The sequence below is a fragment of the Vidua macroura genome, chromosome 1 (assembly GCF_024509145.1).
Source record: "Vidua macroura isolate BioBank_ID:100142 chromosome 1, ASM2450914v1, whole genome shotgun sequence".
NCBI lineage: Eukaryota > Metazoa > Chordata > Aves > Passeriformes > Viduidae > Vidua > Vidua macroura.
Window position 1 is genome coordinate 120,084,743 of NC_071571.1, and position 18,595 is coordinate 120,103,337.

General features: G+C 38.7%; 1 protein-coding gene across 1 annotated transcript in view; it reads right to left on the reverse strand.

Annotated features, from left to right (window-relative positions):
• CPA6 (carboxypeptidase A6) overlaps positions 1-18,595 on the reverse strand; it is an 83,299-nt gene that overhangs the window by 19,695 nt on the left and 45,009 nt on the right. The window contains exons 3-6 of the mRNA XM_054000578.1: positions 13,307-13,431; positions 9,818-9,932; positions 8,793-8,894; positions 7,862-7,966 (exon numbers count right to left, since the gene is read on the reverse strand). Coding sequence (XP_053856553.1) covers positions 7,862-7,966; positions 8,793-8,894; positions 9,818-9,932; positions 13,307-13,431 — 447 coding nt within the window. The remainder of the gene's footprint in view (positions 1-7,861; positions 7,967-8,792; positions 8,895-9,817; positions 9,933-13,306; positions 13,432-18,595) is intronic.

Genomic DNA, 18,595 nt, shown 5'->3' on the forward strand with positions numbered 1-18,595 from the left:
GAGAAGTCTTTTTTTTTTTTTTTTTTTTTTTTTTTTTTTAATTAGGCAGCTAAAAAGGCAGCTGGGAAGACTAGAATCTGTAAACAATAAAAATTAAGCTCCAAGGATTGTATTGTGTTTACTGAAAGAGCTGCAGACATTCGTGGAGAGATTGTCGCCAGATGACTGGTCCTGCAAGGTGAAAAAAGCCCAGTTTTTGTGGTGTCATCACCATTGGCACCTGTGAAGGAGGCTGCAGAGGAGTAAAACCACCCTGGGAAGCTTCTGACTCTCCTAAACACAGGGTAAACTAAAAATTGATCAACTGGAGGAAAACCTAGATAGGAAGATTCCACAGAGTAAGAAGATGCAATTTTATAAAGAGCAACAAATATTTCATTTCAAGCTAACATCAGCTAAAGAGCTTTAGCTGAAGGGAACAGACTTTGGAAAGAAAGAACATCCAGCTAAAGGGTAAAGGAAAAAGCTACAGGTACAATATTTGTTTTGGCCTTGCATGCCTCTCATTCACTTTGGAATATTTCAACTTTTTTTCAAAAGCTCTTCAGATTTTTGAGGGCCATCAGTCAAGGGTACTTCAGGAACAGTAGCATACCTGTACCCACGAAAGGACTGGCACAAATGTCTGATTTATATGGAGAGACAGTCAGGTCCTTGCTTTCTTTCCTCTATGGTTCAAAATTTCCACTTGGAGAACTCCAAAAAATGGAGATGGAAAGCCTATCACAGCAGGTGGAACACATTGTCTCAAAGAATAACTAAATTTAGGTGTAATGAGCATCCTTTGAATTAATCTTAGTCTGAAACCCTGGGATGTGGGAACACAGCATTTCAGTTGTACCTGTTCAAAAGACTTTAGTTGGCTGACAAGTGATAGATCAAGTGTATAATCTTTAGGAAATATGATTGTGTTGCTTCACATAACTATCTTGCATGCCCCCAAGATCAGGCTATTTCTGAAGCGGGTGAAAAAACTGGTATCTGAATTTGATAATTAGGCAGTATTTCAAGGCTCTGGTAGTTATGGATAACACAGGGAAAGAAATTTTCTAAATCCTGAAGGACTCCTGGTTTTGATGGAGCTCAGCAAGACCCAGCAATGATCCAGAATGTGAAGCTGTTTTCCTGACAGTGTGGGCTTCAGCAGTGGAATGAATGACTGAGTGCTGCTCTGACCGTCGATGCAGGATATTGCAGATGTTTTGTCCATCAGGACACGCACTGTGGAATTTTGTAGAATGAGTATAACTGCTACACTGGCTTTCAGCAGATCTTAAAGTAAGAATACTTATAGCTTTATTGACTTCTGACCACATGGCCTGAGTGGTGCAGAGAGCCAACCCTTTTTAACACTGTCTGTGTCTCCTGCTTGGCCCTGCATCTGAGTGCACTGCTGTCCTGACTGAGCTCTGGGTATGTGCTGCTCCTTTAGCTGGCTGCACTCAAACACTTCATAAACATTCTTGAGGAAGAATCTGAGGTCTTGAATGCTGTAAAATTCCTGGTAAAGACTGCTCTCTGGGGCCTGGTCCACAAGCCTAATGGCTGGCTAATTGGCAGTATGCATCCCATATGCATCCCACGAGGTGACTCATAAATCAATCTCAAGCTGAGAATAGTGGGGGCAGATGTTGCCACTTTGCTTCTTAGACAGTCTGTGTGTCTCTCTCGGCTCATTATTATGGAGTGAAAAGATGAGTTTCTAGCCTGGTTTTGGAATAAATCAATACCAATGTCAGCATGAAAAAAAAAAAAAAGCAACAAACAACAAAATACCTCTGAGAACTGCCCTCAGCCTTTAATTTCTTTTTCTGGGGCTACATGTTTGCTCGGTGGGAGCATGATGAAGTCCAAATGCATAATCTTGAGTAATTTGGGAACTCAAATAATTGTGATAATTGTTGAGGATGGGAGAAGAAGGTGGTGAAGGTCACTGCATTTCCAAAGTGTGAGACTATTTTCACCTTCATTTGAGGCCCTGATGAGGTGACTCCTTTAGGGAGATGCATTTGATTGTAATAGACATTACAGGTGACATTGGATTCTTAAAACATTTTGTCAAGAACAATCAATGCATGCTTTTTGAAGATTTTTAATTACATTTTTTGAATTTTCTCATCTTGAAATACAAATTCCTGCATCAGGAATAAAGAATAACACAACTCAAAGTCACATCTCAACTATGCTGTTTTCTGAAATTATTGTATGCAAGACATCTCAAGGTTATACATCATTGAAATGGATCAAATGGCACCATTTATTAGAGGGAAGAAAGTCAAACCAGATGTAATGGGAATCCTCATCTGCTTTCACTAAAACTGAAACAGAATCTAGTTTTGATGTTAATTTGAATAGCAGCCTGTGAACCATATTTCAGATTTTTAAAGAAATGGTAAAATCCTAAATTTGAGGTCAGAATAATTTGATAGCTGAATTCTACTTCTCCTCTCTCAATGAATAGGAGTTAAATGTTCTTACTTAACATATGTACATATATAATTGTATTTTTGCAAAATGGCTATAGGTATTATATCTTTGTTTCTCTGAGAGCTATTTAATTTTTGATAAATACATGATACATCTGAATTTTGTTTCTAAAGTCTACTGCTTTCTACAAAGTAGTTACACATAACAGAGTCTCTTTCAGTTCATAATATTTACTAACACATATTAATGTATTAGATCCCATCTACCCTTTTTAAAATTGTAGGCTAGCAAACCTTTCTTTTTTTTTTTTTTTTTTTTTTTTTTTTTTTTTTTTTTTTTTTTCTAAATCGCTTGCTGTGGATAGTAGTTCTGGGTTCATTTATCTTTGCAGGTTGCCTTCAAAGTAGCCCACATGTAATCAGTTCTGTTTCCTTTTACAGTTTGTCTTGCTTCCCTTCTCCACCACAGGTCTTGTAATGTTTCCACTTTCAGAGAACTTCTTCCATCTCTTTCCAGCTGAGTAAGGCTTGAATTGGGTGGGATTCTACTGTAACCTCACTGCTATTTCACTACAGTACAGGTGCAGAGACTTCTCTGTGGCTCATTAGCAGGTACTAAAACTCTGGTCCTGTGTGCAGCGTGTCCCCTTTCTTGTCTTGAAATTCAATGACAATGAGGTGGGGTTTGCCAGAGGCCAGCAGTACAGCTACTCCTGACAGAACATCTGATTATCTTTAGCTGAGAGACTACAGACTTTTAGGGGCGCCTTCCACAGAAACAAACAATGATGTTGTTATTAACATCAGACCTATGGAACACAGAGCCAAGGCTAGAGCTCATTCTGGAGTAGATTATAAGGAAAAAAAATCCAAAACAACACACAGAAAACTAAACAAAACCCACAACTTCCCAAACCATAGTATTTGCTCTCCTTTTGTTTGTTTCAAAATGTGAGTGGGCTGTTTTTGTACTTTGAAATATATTATCACATAATATCCTGTGCATTCTCTTTCTTTTTTAAATATATAACTTCTCTTTATTTTTCTCTAGTTATTATTTTCTTTTTCCCTAACTACTGTAATTGCCCAAATACAGAACAAGTCTGCACAGCCTTCCCATGCTCCAGCCTTACCTCCTAACTTCCCAAGTCTGATCTACTTTAGTCTATTTTGCATTTCTAAGTAGGTGAGAGCCAGGTCCAGTTTAGCTGAACAATTCCAGATTCTCTGTAGAAAGCGGGCAGCTGCTGCCATGCCCAGGAAAAACCCATGAGCAGCTGCTCAGTGGCACCTCCACTCTTTGGAGGTGCTCTTCCATTGCTTGCAGCAAATCCACTTCACGCAGAAACTGCCCCTTCTAGAGGTGCAAACCAGATACTGAGGGTTTCCAAATTGAATAGGAGTATTTGGTCAAGTTTGAAGAATCCAGTCTGAGGCTTGAATGTTAAGTGAAATTTATGTGTAGAGGGTTTTCTTCCTAAGCTAAATTGCCTGAAAAGCCTTCTTGTACACAGGAACATGGATATACTTCAATAAATATAAGTGTCAGAGACCACAGGGTGAAGTGAAAGCTTGCTAAGACATTTCAGGCTGCCTGCAGAGTAAAGGAATGCATGTATGGTGTTCCTGTTAGAAAAGAAGCCAACATCATGTAAATCCAGCATTACTTCTTGCTTGCCTTAAATCAGTGGACTTGTGGTGCTATTCCTTAGAGTCAACAAACATGCCAGGAAAAATCTGTTTCCAAGCTGACAGCCCTTTCTCAGAACTGCCCGTAAGTACCAGGGAGGATGGAAAACTGGGCTGCCAGGCTGCAGAGGTGCTTAAGGGAGGAGTTTGCCAGCAAAAGAGAATTGCAGAGTTTGAAGCACAGAAAGACCTTCAGTTTTCCCAGAGTTCTTACTAAAAAATTCTAATTCATACAGTGAGAAAAGTAATGTCCTAAACCAAGCAATCTAATAATCTTGTTCTCCTTAGCCAGTTGATTTTAATATGATGGTGGAGACTATGAGCATAATGTATTCTCTTCCTGATGCTTTTTGCTTTAATGCTGGATTGAAATACTGCTCTGAGAAGGGATGGGCAGACAAAGGTGGTACATTCTTGTAGTCTGAAGGAGCTCTTTGGAGACTACTTTTAATCCAGGAAAATGTTTTTACATAATTAGAGAATCAGCCTTATAAGGCTCTCTGAAGATCTCAAATAACAACCAGAAGGTTTTTATATACACACCCACAGTCTATATTGTGCTATAAAGTCTACAGACAAGTCTTGTGGTTTTTACCCTACTGCCACATTGTACTGCTTTATGGGAAAACTTTGGTAAGAAAGAGGAATTTAAACAATAGGCTTCCCACCAGTGCCTTTCTGCCCCAGCTTCCCTCCTTATTGCAGCCTGGGTAGGAAAGCTGCTCAGAAATTGCAAGTTAGTTCATCTTCACATTAACAGGAGTCTTAATAAGATGACACATAATTGCTGCACACCAAAATTTAGAGACCAGCTCCTATTTAGCCTATTTGTGGTGACAGGCTCATCCAAACTGTAGTGGCCTCATTATTTCTGTACTTTTCCTATACACTGGTGTGATTCCTGAGGAAAGGCCACACATGTTTATATGATCATCTCAGCATTAGGGTGTTGATGATGCAGAAGTTTACTCTCATGAAATCAGAGGAGGTATTAATACATTGCAGAATTACACAGTGATGGGTGGGGAGAAAAGTGAGAAAATAGTGTGTTTGTAGGAAGAAGCTTGTAAAAGTGTATTGCAACTCTTATTTTGTGCAAAAAATGGCATGCAAAATACACAAAGCACATCTGTGGGGGTATTTTTAAGCCACTTTTTACTTCTGTCAATTACATTGCAAGGTAGTCTCCATTGTGCAGCTGTCTCATTTTGAACAAAAGTTTGTTGGCTACGGGAAATGGCAAAACCCTGTAAACATATAATGCATCTGTAATGAATCCCAAATTAGAAGAGTTTAAGTGCTAATATTAAAAAAAACCAAAAAACCAAAAAACCAAATGAAAAACAAAATAAAAACCTCCCCAAAAAACCAAAAAAAAACCAAAAAAACCCAAAACCAACAAATCAGGACCAAAACAGAACCAGACAATTTAGAAGCAAAATTCCAATTCCATTTGATTTCACCTCTCATTTGAAAACTACAAATGAGTAAGTATGGAGACTAAACACTAGACATCAAAAGTAAAGGGAGAATAAACCAAATAAGATAGAATCAAAGAGACATTGGAATCACTTGCTTTTCAGATAATATGAAATTCATCATTTCAGGTGAAATCCATCTATAAAGAACAGCCAGCAGATCAATCCCTGGCTCTGAGACTGGTGTCACTGGCAGAATTTTGGTGTTTTGATCATGGGGTGGTTTACACAACAGCAGGCTTCCCAGTGAGATAGGGTGTACCTGTCTCAAAGGGGGAAAACAATCTTTGATCATAAGTTAAGAGGTCTCATTGAAAGAGCTTTAAATTGGATTTGAAGGTGGAAGAGGATAAAACCAGGCTTGATAAACTTGGGGGCACCACACAGATGTTTGAGGGATGTTGCTCGAGACAGGTCCTTCAGTCTGCCATCCCAGTAGAGTCTGGGGATGGAGATCCATTTGGCAGCAAAGACAGAAGAGTATTGATGTGTTAGAAACCACAGAAGTGCCTAAAACCGGTCGTGTAGGAATTAGGGCTTCTTCCCTCCAGAAGGCAGTCGGATCAGTAGCCCAACTGAAGCACATCTATACCAATACACGCAGGATGAGTAACAAACAGGAGCTGGAAGCCATTGCACAGCAGAAAACTATGACAGTTGCCATCATGGAACCATGGTAGATGAATTCTTGACAGATTGAGACCAACTGTTCAGAAAAGCCAAGTGCCAGATCCTGCACTTGAGTCACAGAGACCCCATGCAGTGCTACTGGCTGAGGGAAGAGTGGTTGGGAAGATGCCTATTGGAAAAAGACCTGGGGGTGCTGGTTGACAGCAGCTGAACATGAGCCAGTGTGTGCCCAGGTGGCCAAGAAGGCCAATGACACCTGGCCTGTATCAGGAATAGTGTGGCCAGCAGGACTAGGGCAGTGATTGTCCCCCTGTGCTCGGCAGTGGTGAGGCCACACCTTGAATCCTGTGTTCAGTTTTGGGCCCCTCACTACAAAAAAGACATTGAGGTTATGGAGTGAGTCCAGAGAAGGGAATTGAGACTGGTGAAGGTCTGGAGAACAAATGTGATGAGGAGCAGCTGAGGGATCTGAGGGTCTTTAGAGAAAAGGAGGCTCAGGAGGGTCCTTATTGCTCTCTATAACTGCCTGAGAGGAGCTGTAGCCAGGTGGGAGCCAGCCTCTCATCTCAAGCAACAAGTGCTAGGACAAGAGGAAATGGCCTTAAGGCTTGGATACTGGGTTGGAGGCTTGGATACTGACAGGGTTGTCAAATATTGGAACAGGCTGTCCAGTGAAATGCTTGTCACCATCCCTGGAGGTATTTAAAAGATGTATAGATGTGGCACTTGGAGTGAGCTTAGTGGTGGACTTGGCAGTGTTAGGTTAACAGCTGGACTTGATGATCTTTAAGGTCTTTTCAAACCTAGACAACTCTGTGATTTTATTTCATGATTCTTTCTATTCCTATGGAATTACACAAAAGAGAAATGTCTCTTTTAAACTAAGTCCTTAAAATAAAGATACTGCTGAACTGATCTGAAGCGGTACACACTGGCATTGATTTACCTGGGCAATTACCAAAATTACTGAAAATCTTCACACTTATGGGTCTTGGAATAAAATCCTACTTCACATCTCTGCCAGTATGTGTCTGGCATATTTTTGTCCTGTGCCTAGCTATGTCTGGCTGTCACTAACAGCTTTGTTTATTAAGCACTTAAGTATTCCACAAATAATTTTTAAAAAGAGAGGTATAATAGCTAGTTACTTTCCATATTAGTAGTGTGTGGCAATTTCTCTCTCTCTTAGGATTTTTCATAAAGGTGTATAGAGAGAAATGAAAGAGAAAACAATTTCTATCTCTGCTCTTTGTTTTTCTCTTGTGGAATGTGTTTGGAGAATTGTTTACTTAGAGTGATCGTTTAGGTAGATCATAGTGGATTGTTTGGGCCTGATGGCCAATCAGATCCGCTTGTGTTTAGACTCTCGAGAGAAGGTCACGAGTAGTGTATTAGAGATGATAGTTAGAACAAGTAGGTTTTGTAGTTTTAGTATCTTCCTTTATATAGTATATTAATGTATTTTAACGTCGTTAGAATAAAGAAATCATTCAGCCTTCTGAATTGAGTCAAACATCCTCATTTCTTCTCACTGGGTTCACCAGCATGTACAAGAGTATTGTGTTAGATCTGGTACAGCAAAAATGCAAAGTTTGCTTAACAGAAAGACCTGTATGACTCTAAATTTTAAACACTTACTTCTTTCACGAACCACTGGCAAAATGCTGGGCCAATCCACTCTCTGGCATGAATCCCACAGTCTATCCAGACAGCTTTCTTGTAGGGCCGTGATCTTTTACCTAACTTGAAATGTGAATATTCACAAAATACCAATAGATTGCATCACATTAGTGAAAACACAATAATGAGAAAATAATAGAATATGAGAGAGGCTAAACCATTTTGAATTTCCTCATATAAAGGAACACAAATTTACTGTTTTAAAAGGTATGGCCAAGATAATGTTAGGCAAGTATGCCATGATAATGAGGCTGACTTATGGGAAAAAACTGTAGCAGAAGTGAGATCTGTAAGCTCCTCTTTTATGAGGAATGATTATCACATGGAGTAGGGTGAGAAAAAATGACATTACATGAATTGCGTGATAGTGAATCAAATTTTCAGAACTCTTCAATAGGAAATGAAAGGAAAATACATTGAAAGTAAGATTTTTTGCATATTGCTGACACACTCTAATTTGTGGTCCTAATCATATTAGTTGAGAGCACACAGCCCTGAAATCTTGTCAGTAGGTAAAGAAGCAGCATTTCTGGCACATGCTGAGAAGGGATCCACAGAGGGATCTCACTCCAGCATAACTGCTCTCCTAGTTGTCTATAAACAAAAAGCTTTCCAATCCACTTAAATGCAAATCCTGCTAATTGAACTTGTCCTGATATCTTTCTCCATACATATGCAATCCAGGTAAATAGGATTTGGCTATTAGTTTTCCAGCTTTTCCCTGCCTTTTTTCATTAAAGATGACATTCAGAGAGATACTTAGATTTTAGCAATTCATCCTCAGGAAACACTGTTAAGCTGTGTCTCTGGTGTATATGCTGTAACATAAATAACAGTGTCTGTCCCTGATGCCAGATTTTAGTCACATTAATGACTATTTTATCTTTACCTTGAGTACATACAGTGGTCTCCCTTCATAGGATTTTCCAACAGAGAACATGTGAACAAGGTCTGAATAAGTTCTATTCAGATAATGCATCCAGTCCTCGATCTGCAAACACAAAAATAAAATCATTGCTTCAATCTTCACATTTCATGGGAAGAAACTGCAATACATTTATTTGGCTCAGATCTCAGTCCTCTCTCTATTTTTTTATTTTCCTATAGTTTTTATTTTTGTCTTGTTTTTGTTTTCACACTTTAACTATTATTTGGCACTCTTAACTCTATAGCCAGAGGCTGGATGCAGCCTTCACATGGGATTTTTTTTTTCCATTTCATTGTTGGGTAATACTGGAATGCATAAGCTGTCCATTAAAAATATGGGGATGCACCTAATCCACCATTGCCACTAAATATTAATGGAATGAAGAAAGAAGGTCCATGTTTCTGCCTGCCAGAACACAATAGCAAACAGATTGACATGCAGAACTCAATGCTACCTGTAATATTTGTTTCATGGGCACCAGTGCTGTGGTGCAGCACTCTCCATGCTCAGTCTAGTGACTTTGTTTTGGTGCAGACTGAAACTGTATACGTGAGCACACTAAAATCAACAGGAATTATTTACCTGACCATCATCCAGGATAGTATTCCTCAGAAATGAGTTTGTATCTAAGTGTTTTTACGTGTTTGTACCTCCTGTGCAAATACTTACGCATTTACTCGTATTGCTTAATTGACTTAGTGTGACCAATCAGTCATTGAAATCTCTTATTAAACCAGAGTAAAAGACCTACTTTAAAAACAAAACTCAGATGCTCTGAAAGATGTAAAGATAATCTAAAGATAAGCCTTGAATACAAGTATTAAATACTTTTTTTTTTCCAAGGAAGTGCCTGTTTTTAAAGAAGAAACACTTAGAACACTCCTGAAGATGGACAGGTAACCAGAACTTGTAGAGAGAATGAAACCTTAGCCTTACTAAATACAACATTATAGTAGATAAGAGGAACAATATGAATTTTAATGCACCTCTTCCAGGGAGTGGTACACTTCATAGTTATACCCAGAGAGGGACCTTCGATTCCTATGGGACCTCCCTCCAGTTTGGTTTTCTATTGCTTGCTGTAGGTCTGATATGAGAATCCTAAGTAAAAAAAAGATAGTGGTATTATTGAAAAACTAAAAGAACACACAAGCTAAATCATTTTTAGAAGAAATATAGCAGAAGTTAAACTATCCTGACTTTACTTCATCTGTTACATTTGACAATAGGTGCTTCAGGCTCACTTGAATAAAAGCTGCCAAATAAATACTCCAGCTGCTTTGAAATGTAACAGTGCCTTCAAAAACACAATAAGCTTGTTAAATGACTGAAACAGAATGATGTAAATAATGTAGCCAATGTGAAGAAGCACCCACTTTCATTTGTTTATGGAGCAACATTTACTGTCTTCTTTCATAATCCAGTGATACGATGTGATCATGGATCTTCAAAAACTGATTTCAAACAATTTCAAAAATCTTTGTAAGCTTAGGAAAACATTGACACACTTTCTTTTGGGAGTGGCATGGAATATTACATATAGTTACAAGTTGTAGAGGCAAAACTAAAAAAATAAGAACTTGGTAGCATAGCATAGCATTATCATTCTGTCTGAAACAAGAAAAACTGCAAACAAAAAATCTAAAGTGGGCTTTGTTGTTTACATTATCTAGTCTGCTGTAGCTGTTTGCCAGTTTTATTAAAATAACTCAGGAAAAATATGAAAAATGTTAAGTAAAATTTAAATATACTTGCATAAAAGTGAGAGGTTCTTTGCATTAAGAGTAAAATGCAGGAAGAGTTGCGTAAGCTGAAACTTTCCTGTTTTATGGCAAAAATAAAAAATGGCACAAATACAAAATTATAATATAGAAAACATCTAAAAATAATTATAATGAAGAAGTTGAAGCATCCACCAGACAGTAGCAGAAGCTGGGAATATTGTCACGGATATCTGTAACAACATTACTGTAAAGCTGAGAGTCATCCTTGTATGCACTCTTCTCCTAAAGCATGGCAATGTAATCACCATGCCACTAATTCACCATTCCCAAAAAAAGACAGTCACATTCAACCTTTTACATTTTTATAGGCATTAACTTCTGTGATTGGAAAAAGATGGAAAGAAATGGAATTTACTCTGCTCCTAACTCAGCTGCGCAGCAGATGCCTCAAAGGTAATAGGTCTATCTGCACATAGAATCAAAGTAAAGGTTATTCTCATCTTCCAATGCATGAGTGAAGTAGTTGTATAATTAGGAATTACATTGTTCTACATCAGCAACATTCATTAAGTAAACTAAATGATTATAGTCTTGACTTGAGGGGTGGTATATATACAATAAGACTAGTACTGTAAAGCTGATTAAAGGAGTGATTTTATTCAAGTCATTAGGGCATCTAATAGTTTAAAAAAATGCTGGACTGCTTTGCAGAATTCTGATTAGTATAAGCACCTACCAGAATCAAGCTCACTCTGCTAACTTATGCATCTGTACTCTAAATGAGATTTGATAATATTTCTTTACTTGTAAATGACAATGTACTGGGTGTGCTTATAACACAAAGGCTCTTAAGTCCCTCAGGACTGAGTGCAATGTAAGTGGCTTCTTTACCAAAAAACTTACAGCTGAGGCAACTTGGTGCAGAGAGTTTACCTGATGCCTGGCTTGTTTTCATGGCCATCTTGTCAGGAAGTCAAACGCTAAGAGAGATAAGCCTATTTTACAGGAAAGTGCTGGTTATTATTCGGGAAGCTGAAATGCTTCCTGATTTTGTAAATATGTTATAATTCAGGTAAGCATCACTGCATCAAGGTGAAATTTTACCTGGAGTTTGGCTCAGACTTTCCCAGTTCCAAAAGGGATGTAGAAATTTGATTCCATTGAGTGTGTGGGGAAAAATATTTTTAAAAAATCGTGAAAATCAGCCATGTGAAAAGGAGCTGCACAAAATCTTAGTTGTGGAGCTGCACTTCAGCTCAGGGCTGTGGTCCTCACCCCATCTGTGCTGTGGGCATGATTGTGCTTGGCCAGCCTGCTCCTGCTGCTCCCTGACTCTGGCTGTTATTGCTCTCATGGTGTATCCTCCTGGCTTTTGTGGAGTTACAGATCTCAGGAGGCTTGTCAGGACAAGCACATGCTTTGCAGGGTTTTGTTCTTAATGGCTGGGACCATCCAAAACAGGCAGCAAGGAGAATAAGAGGGAGAGCAAAGGACAAGTCTGGACCTGGTAAAATGCTGCTCAGTTTCCTTCCAAGTGCGCATCACTTGTGTGCCAAAAGTCAGAGAGATTTTCTCTGTGGAAGATTAATCCAATGTTTGTAGCATGTTTTTTGAGGTAAACTGCAGAGACCTTTTGCTCTGGCAGATCTTGCGCTTGCACATTGCTTTGCAACCCAAGCAGAGGTCTTCAAGTACAGAGAGTGTTTATAACACATATAAAATGTCCTGTCATTTCATTGAAGGTGTTTACTGTGAGCAGGAACAGCAGCAGACGTGAATACAACTGCTGGGTCACAGTAATTAGGGAACATTTTTTTATAAGCACAGGAAAACAATTAGAAAAAGCCCCATCTCAGTTTTAAACATAAACAAAACCAAAGCAGTGCTGAACCCACATGAAAGTCACTCTGAACTGCAGCCATGGAGCTTGTGTACTTAATTTCCTTATGTTTGTTTCTGTATTTTTAGAACAATTAATTAAGAAGAGAGCACTGTTATAATAAAAATGGGATTCTGATGAGTACTATACATATGTATACATAAATACATCTACATTATGATTTACACCATCCTTTTATCACTGAGAAATAAGTATAAATAACCTCATGTAGGTCTTTATTCAGCAAATGTTTGAGAACTCATGAGCTGATTATTCAGATGATTATGCATGCCAATGAGAAGGCTTTAAAGACAAGATCATTACTCTTGTCCAGTACATCATATGGATAAATATGAAAGGATCAATATACTCCAAAATTGCCTTGAATTTTTTTAAGGAGCACTATAAATAATATGTGAAGCCAAATGTACAGCATTTGTACTGTATGACTTGCACTGGTCACCAGGAATGGAGAATAATAGAAGTAGTTCCTGTATAATTGATGCAGAAGTTTTGCCTCTGCATTTGCAGCTCACTTGTAAATAAACTTTGCTTATGCTAAATAAAGAAAGAGGCAAAGCAGGCTGCAGAATTAGTAATTACCAACCCTCTCTTAATAGATGTGATTTCACATACATTGAAAACACTTCAGCTTGACTCCAAAGGAGGACATTTAATTAAAGCTGCCTGCCTGTGGGAGATTTGCTGCTCTGCCATTAAAGCGGCTGTTTTCTTGGCAATGGTAAGCTGTCTGCCAGCCTAATTGCTGTGATGTGGAACGTATTTCTGAGCACACTTGGCGTGGTAGGTGCAGAGCTGCCCTGAAGGCCAGCTCTCTGGAGTGAGGCAGGGGAAGTGGAGCATGGGCTTACGTGTACTGGATGTTTGCTTGCTGGAGGTAGGGCAGCAGGCTCCGCGTCGTGTTCTGCGGTACTCGCACGTCAGCGACCGCACCTTCGACGATGTGGATGGGGCTGCTGGGCTGCCACAAGTCCACCTGTAGTGCAGGAACCAACCTGTAATTCACATGCATTCAGTGTAGGTGGGGAAGTCCAGGAGAAGGCATGCTTGAAGGTAGGGCAAACCCTCTAGGCATGGTAGAGACAATAGAACTGCATCGGCTGGTCCTGGTCCACACCTATGCTAACGGAGCAGATTTTGAGGCTTGATTGTGTCCAGCTTACCGCAACTCTCCTGGGAGATTTGCCATTGGGAACAGAGAAGTCTTCAGAATATGCCTCCTCAAACAGATCGAAACAAAAGCTACTTCCAGCTTCATGCACCTCCTCAGACTACTATACATTCCCAATGTATTAACTCCTGTGCAGTCCATGAGTCTTTTTTATTTTGCAAGGCATTTTCTGCGTTGACTAAAGCAGCAAAAAATGTGCTAAAGAGGTATAGAAAGCATAGCACAAACCAGTGTTGTTTGCAAAATATACTCGAGCTTTATTCTTGATAATAAGCTGATCAGAGGTCAATAACAGGCCACCAAGACAATGAATACACAATAATTTTATATAAAATGTCAAAATAATAGGATTAAGATAATCAGATTATTACAATCTTGTAAAAAATGATAGCTGCTGAACCACTATTGTTATTGTGCTATCTGTATCTGCACATACGTAAGGGATGTTTCTTGTCCATTTTTACTTCCTTTTGTTGCCAAATCTGAAATACACTTGGAAATTTTAGACCAGGACATGAATTTTCAAGGAAGCAAGAAAATTTGCAAATCCCTTTTTCAAAGGGATTTGAAACTCAGTGTTCTGCAACCTGTAGTAAAATGGTGTACCAGCACATACTCTTCAACAGAGGTGAGCACAGTTCTTCCTCAGCCAGTGTGAGGACAGTGGAAAGAACACAAGTCAACAAAACTCTTTCCAGAGCTTCTGGATATTCATAGGAGATTAAAAATGGGAGTTTCAACAACAATCTCTGTATCAACATGACAAAGAGGCATGCCAAGATCCACAGGCCTTAAAAATACATTTGTGAGCTGAATACAAGGAAGGAAATTGATACTGACTACACATCCACACATTTCTTAAAGAAAATCTAAAAAGGATTAATGCTTGATAAATGTCTTTTGCTTTTTTGTCTTGTCTTTTCTGTTTTGTTGCAATCAGCTGTGCCAGGTTGCCCTGATGAAGCTGTTGATACAGCTCATGAGTGTCCACTGCTTTCCAGGTATCTAAAAAGATTTTTATAATTTATACTTTAAAATCTTCTGGCTTCTTTTATGCCATAGAAGCTATTTGAAAATATCAAATGCATTTACCTGGACTTGCTGTGGACTTCATTTGCAAGAGGAGTATAGTCTTGCAACTGGGAGATTACAGGGAGACAGGTTTAGTTCTCACCATTTCTCAAATTACCCTGAGTAAGAGTATTCTAAGAGGGCATCTGATGCTGAACCTGGTGCTACCTCTTCCACCAAAGGTGACCTCAGCTCAGTTAATCCAATTAAATGCCTGCTACTTTGGAAGGAGCAGAACTGAAACACAGGGCCAGCCTCTTCTTGTTGCCAAAACCACTCTTTGTTTCATGCTGTCACAATATGGTCTCTGGATCCAAGTCATACTGGTGGGTGGGTGCAGCATCTTTTGAAGTCTAACACCAGGACTGGCAAAGTTCACAAGGCTTGTGAAGCTGACAGCAGCTATGACAGATGGTCAGTAGAAACCAAAGTCATGAATTAAATGGTGCTAAATGCTGCTTACAAATAAAGATCATCTCACTGCACTAACACCCTGTGTTTATTAGTTTATCTGTCTTTCATATTTTGATAAAATATAGGCACCCAGTGAAATGCCCCCCTAATTCAACAGGGGTAATTTCACACATGGTTAATATGTATGTTTGACTTTTAAAAATACACATGCCATATGTGTATTTGACTTTTAAGATTCATTCCTAAAAAATATACAACAGAAAGGGTAATTTTGTTGCTCTTAGAGTAACAGTCTATCAATCAGCTCAGCCTGAGCCATCTTCATAAAAATAAAAGCAAATTGTTACATACAAGCTAAGAACAACTGAAGTGAAGTGGCTCCTGGCCAACTGTAATATCTAAGCACACAAAACTGAAACAGAAAAACTCCTCAACAAATCACAACTGATAACACCTAATATGTCTTTGTTTTTGACAGTTACTCAGGATTTATTTTGGTGAAACTCTCCATCACCATGGAGGGAATAAACCAACCAATATTCACACTATTAGTTATAACATCACCAGACTCTTTAAGTTCTGAGGTAGTCTAGTTGTTCCTCACATTACTGCCTATAAGTGAATATCAAAAGCTGAAGCAATCTTCTTTTAACTAATGAAATCTGTGGCATATTGCCACTATCCTCTTTCAGTGAAAATGCAATACTTCACTCCTGGCATTGTCCTGGAAGTGAGACAAATAAATCCCATATTTAGCATGCAAATCATTCCACTTCATCTCAGTTCCCTGTTTGGATAATCTGGTTTCCTTTGACTCCCACTTCTCATCCTTTCCAGTGTAAACAAAGCAATCAGTGCTTCTCTGGGAGACATTACCTGTGCTGTCCAGAATACCACTTCAGTCACTGGCTGGATTTTGCCTTACAAAGCATTTAACAAGCAACACATTTCTCCAACAGACATCTTATATATATTGCAGCTGTCAGCTTGCCCTTGGTGTGACAAGTACATAAAAACTGACAAACAGAAGATGGATTTCAGAGCAAGCATGTTCGGACTGAGCAAGTCCAACTATCTTATACTCACTGTCATCTTCAGGACACTTCATCATTTCATCTCCCACGGATGCTGAGGATCTTAATGAAGTCATCACTCTTATTTCAACATCATTCCTCTCACAAATATGCCTTGGATTTCCATGCTGAGCTCTGTTGGCTAGTGAGTGGCAGTGAATTGCTGTCCTACCCTCTTCACTCTCTGTGATGGGGTATTTTTCTCACCACACATTACACATGAGCCTTTATTCAGTATTATGGAGTACCAGTCAGTACCAAAAGATTTCTACTTGCTTTATGGGTGGTATTATTTGCTAGGTGGGAGGAAGATTCTCCAGCTACAAAACAAACTGATACAGAAATCCTACAAAACTCCATGAGTGTACAGCCAAATACTTGAACCTCAAAATTCACCTGGTATTTTGAGGCTAGAGGAAAAGCAATATGCTTTAGAACATGCCTGCAACCTAAATATTCTCATGTCCTTTGCAGAACACTCTTATTTGGACATCTTTTCTTGTCTTTCAAGCTGCAGGTTGTCTTTTAAAGGTGTTGGGATGTTTAAAGCCTCTGGATAATAAGCAGAGCCCAGGCAAGATTTTTCAGCAAGTTCAGCTTTGGGATCAGAAGACCAATTACTCAGCACCTGCCACTCAAGTGTGACCATGAATATCTCTTCTCAGGGACAGTGGTGGCTCCCCAGATGCCCAGTGAATGCTCTTTCTCAGAATCTCACTGGAGGCATGAGCATCCTGACTTACTTTCTAGGAGGAAAAAAATGGTATGTAAGAGCACACAGGCAAATCTCTTTTTCCAAAGTATTTAAACACATTATTGCTTTATTTGACAAAGAAAGTGTTAGAGATTTATTAATTGTAACCACATAAAAAGTAGTCTTTTTTAACTGCCTGTTCTTTTTTCAACCTCACTTGTCCCATTAAAGTCCCTGTAGTTCAATTTTTTTCTTAGGAAAGCCAGGTTTCTTTGTAGACAGTTTACCTTTAAACTGAGGTTTTAAAGACAACTCAAATAAATCTATCAGCTCTTACCTGGACACCTTCCAAGGTATAGCAACCCTGAACTCATTAGTCATGTCTCTAGGTTTTGGTCAGTACAGTGATGAAAAGTCAGCTCAAAGCAAAAGGACAAATATTTTAAATAGATTTGGGTGCTTAAATTCAGAATTTCTTCCAAAGTTCAAATTATGCAAATAATTTTCCAAGAATACAAACACTTTGTTAGTATAATCCTACATATCACAAATGGTGTACAGAAAATTCTTTTGCTCTGCCAAGAGAGAAAACAGAACAGGAAGATTTTTATTCACTAGTTCAGTTTTCCTCCAGCTCATTCCATGCCATGGAAAGGAAGCCTGGGAAGAAAAGAGTCTCACTGTTTTTCCCCACAAACACTCTCATGGCTGCATAAATCCTACAGTCTTTTTTTTTTTTTATACTCAAGTCACTGAAATAAATCCCCAGCTTCTTTAACCCGTGGGGTTTAGGTTGGTCTTTTAAATTAAAGCCATTTTCTTGGGCAGTAGCCTCCAGTTGTCCCTCACTACCTTTTCATAAGCTGATGTTTAATTTCTTCTTCCATTTAGCCTGAAAGGAAGATGCTTAGTGCTCTCATCAGGTCTGCAATTATGTATCAATCAAAAGAGATGACTGATGTTTGTCTTGAAAATAACTAGAATAACTTTGCCATAACTTACATTTAGTAACTGGAGAAAACAGCTTACGATTTATCTGTGTTATTCCCCATGAAGAGAGTAATTTTGTTATATATTTTATTACCTAGCAATTCCAGTTTTTATTCCTACTGAGTTGTATCCAGCAATATATGTGCTAAAGCTGGCTTTATCCTTAACATCACCATGAATGGATTTCTTTGAGAAATGCTGTCAACTGTAAAGTTCAGAATATAATTATTGTTATGATGCCATTGCTTGGCATTTCTGAATCTCTTGTAAAAGGGAATGTGCAGTCAATAATGAAAGGAGGGGTGCTCTTTGCTCATGGGCTCTTGGATATAAATGGGAAATGTACTCATGTATAGATGCATAAAAACCATAAGCAGTCATGCAAGTCATTAGATAAGTTTTCAATTATAAATCCAATAGAAATTGGATACGTTTTCAAATATAAATCCAGTAGAAAGCAGAGAGTAGAAGTAGAAATCGCTTTAGTCTTACTGATATCAGCAGAGGTCTGACCACCTGAGTTTTTATCCCATAATACATGGGAAATGCAGTCACTTACATGTATGCACACAAACACCCCTTGCACGCACGTGTACAGTGTGCAACAGATTTTCAGACTTCTGTTGGTACATCTGAAAGGAAAGAAGCATGCAAGAATGACTCTTGTTCACTCTGACACTGCTGCATAATTACAGCAGTGCTGTGGTTTACCTGGAAAGTGCAGAAC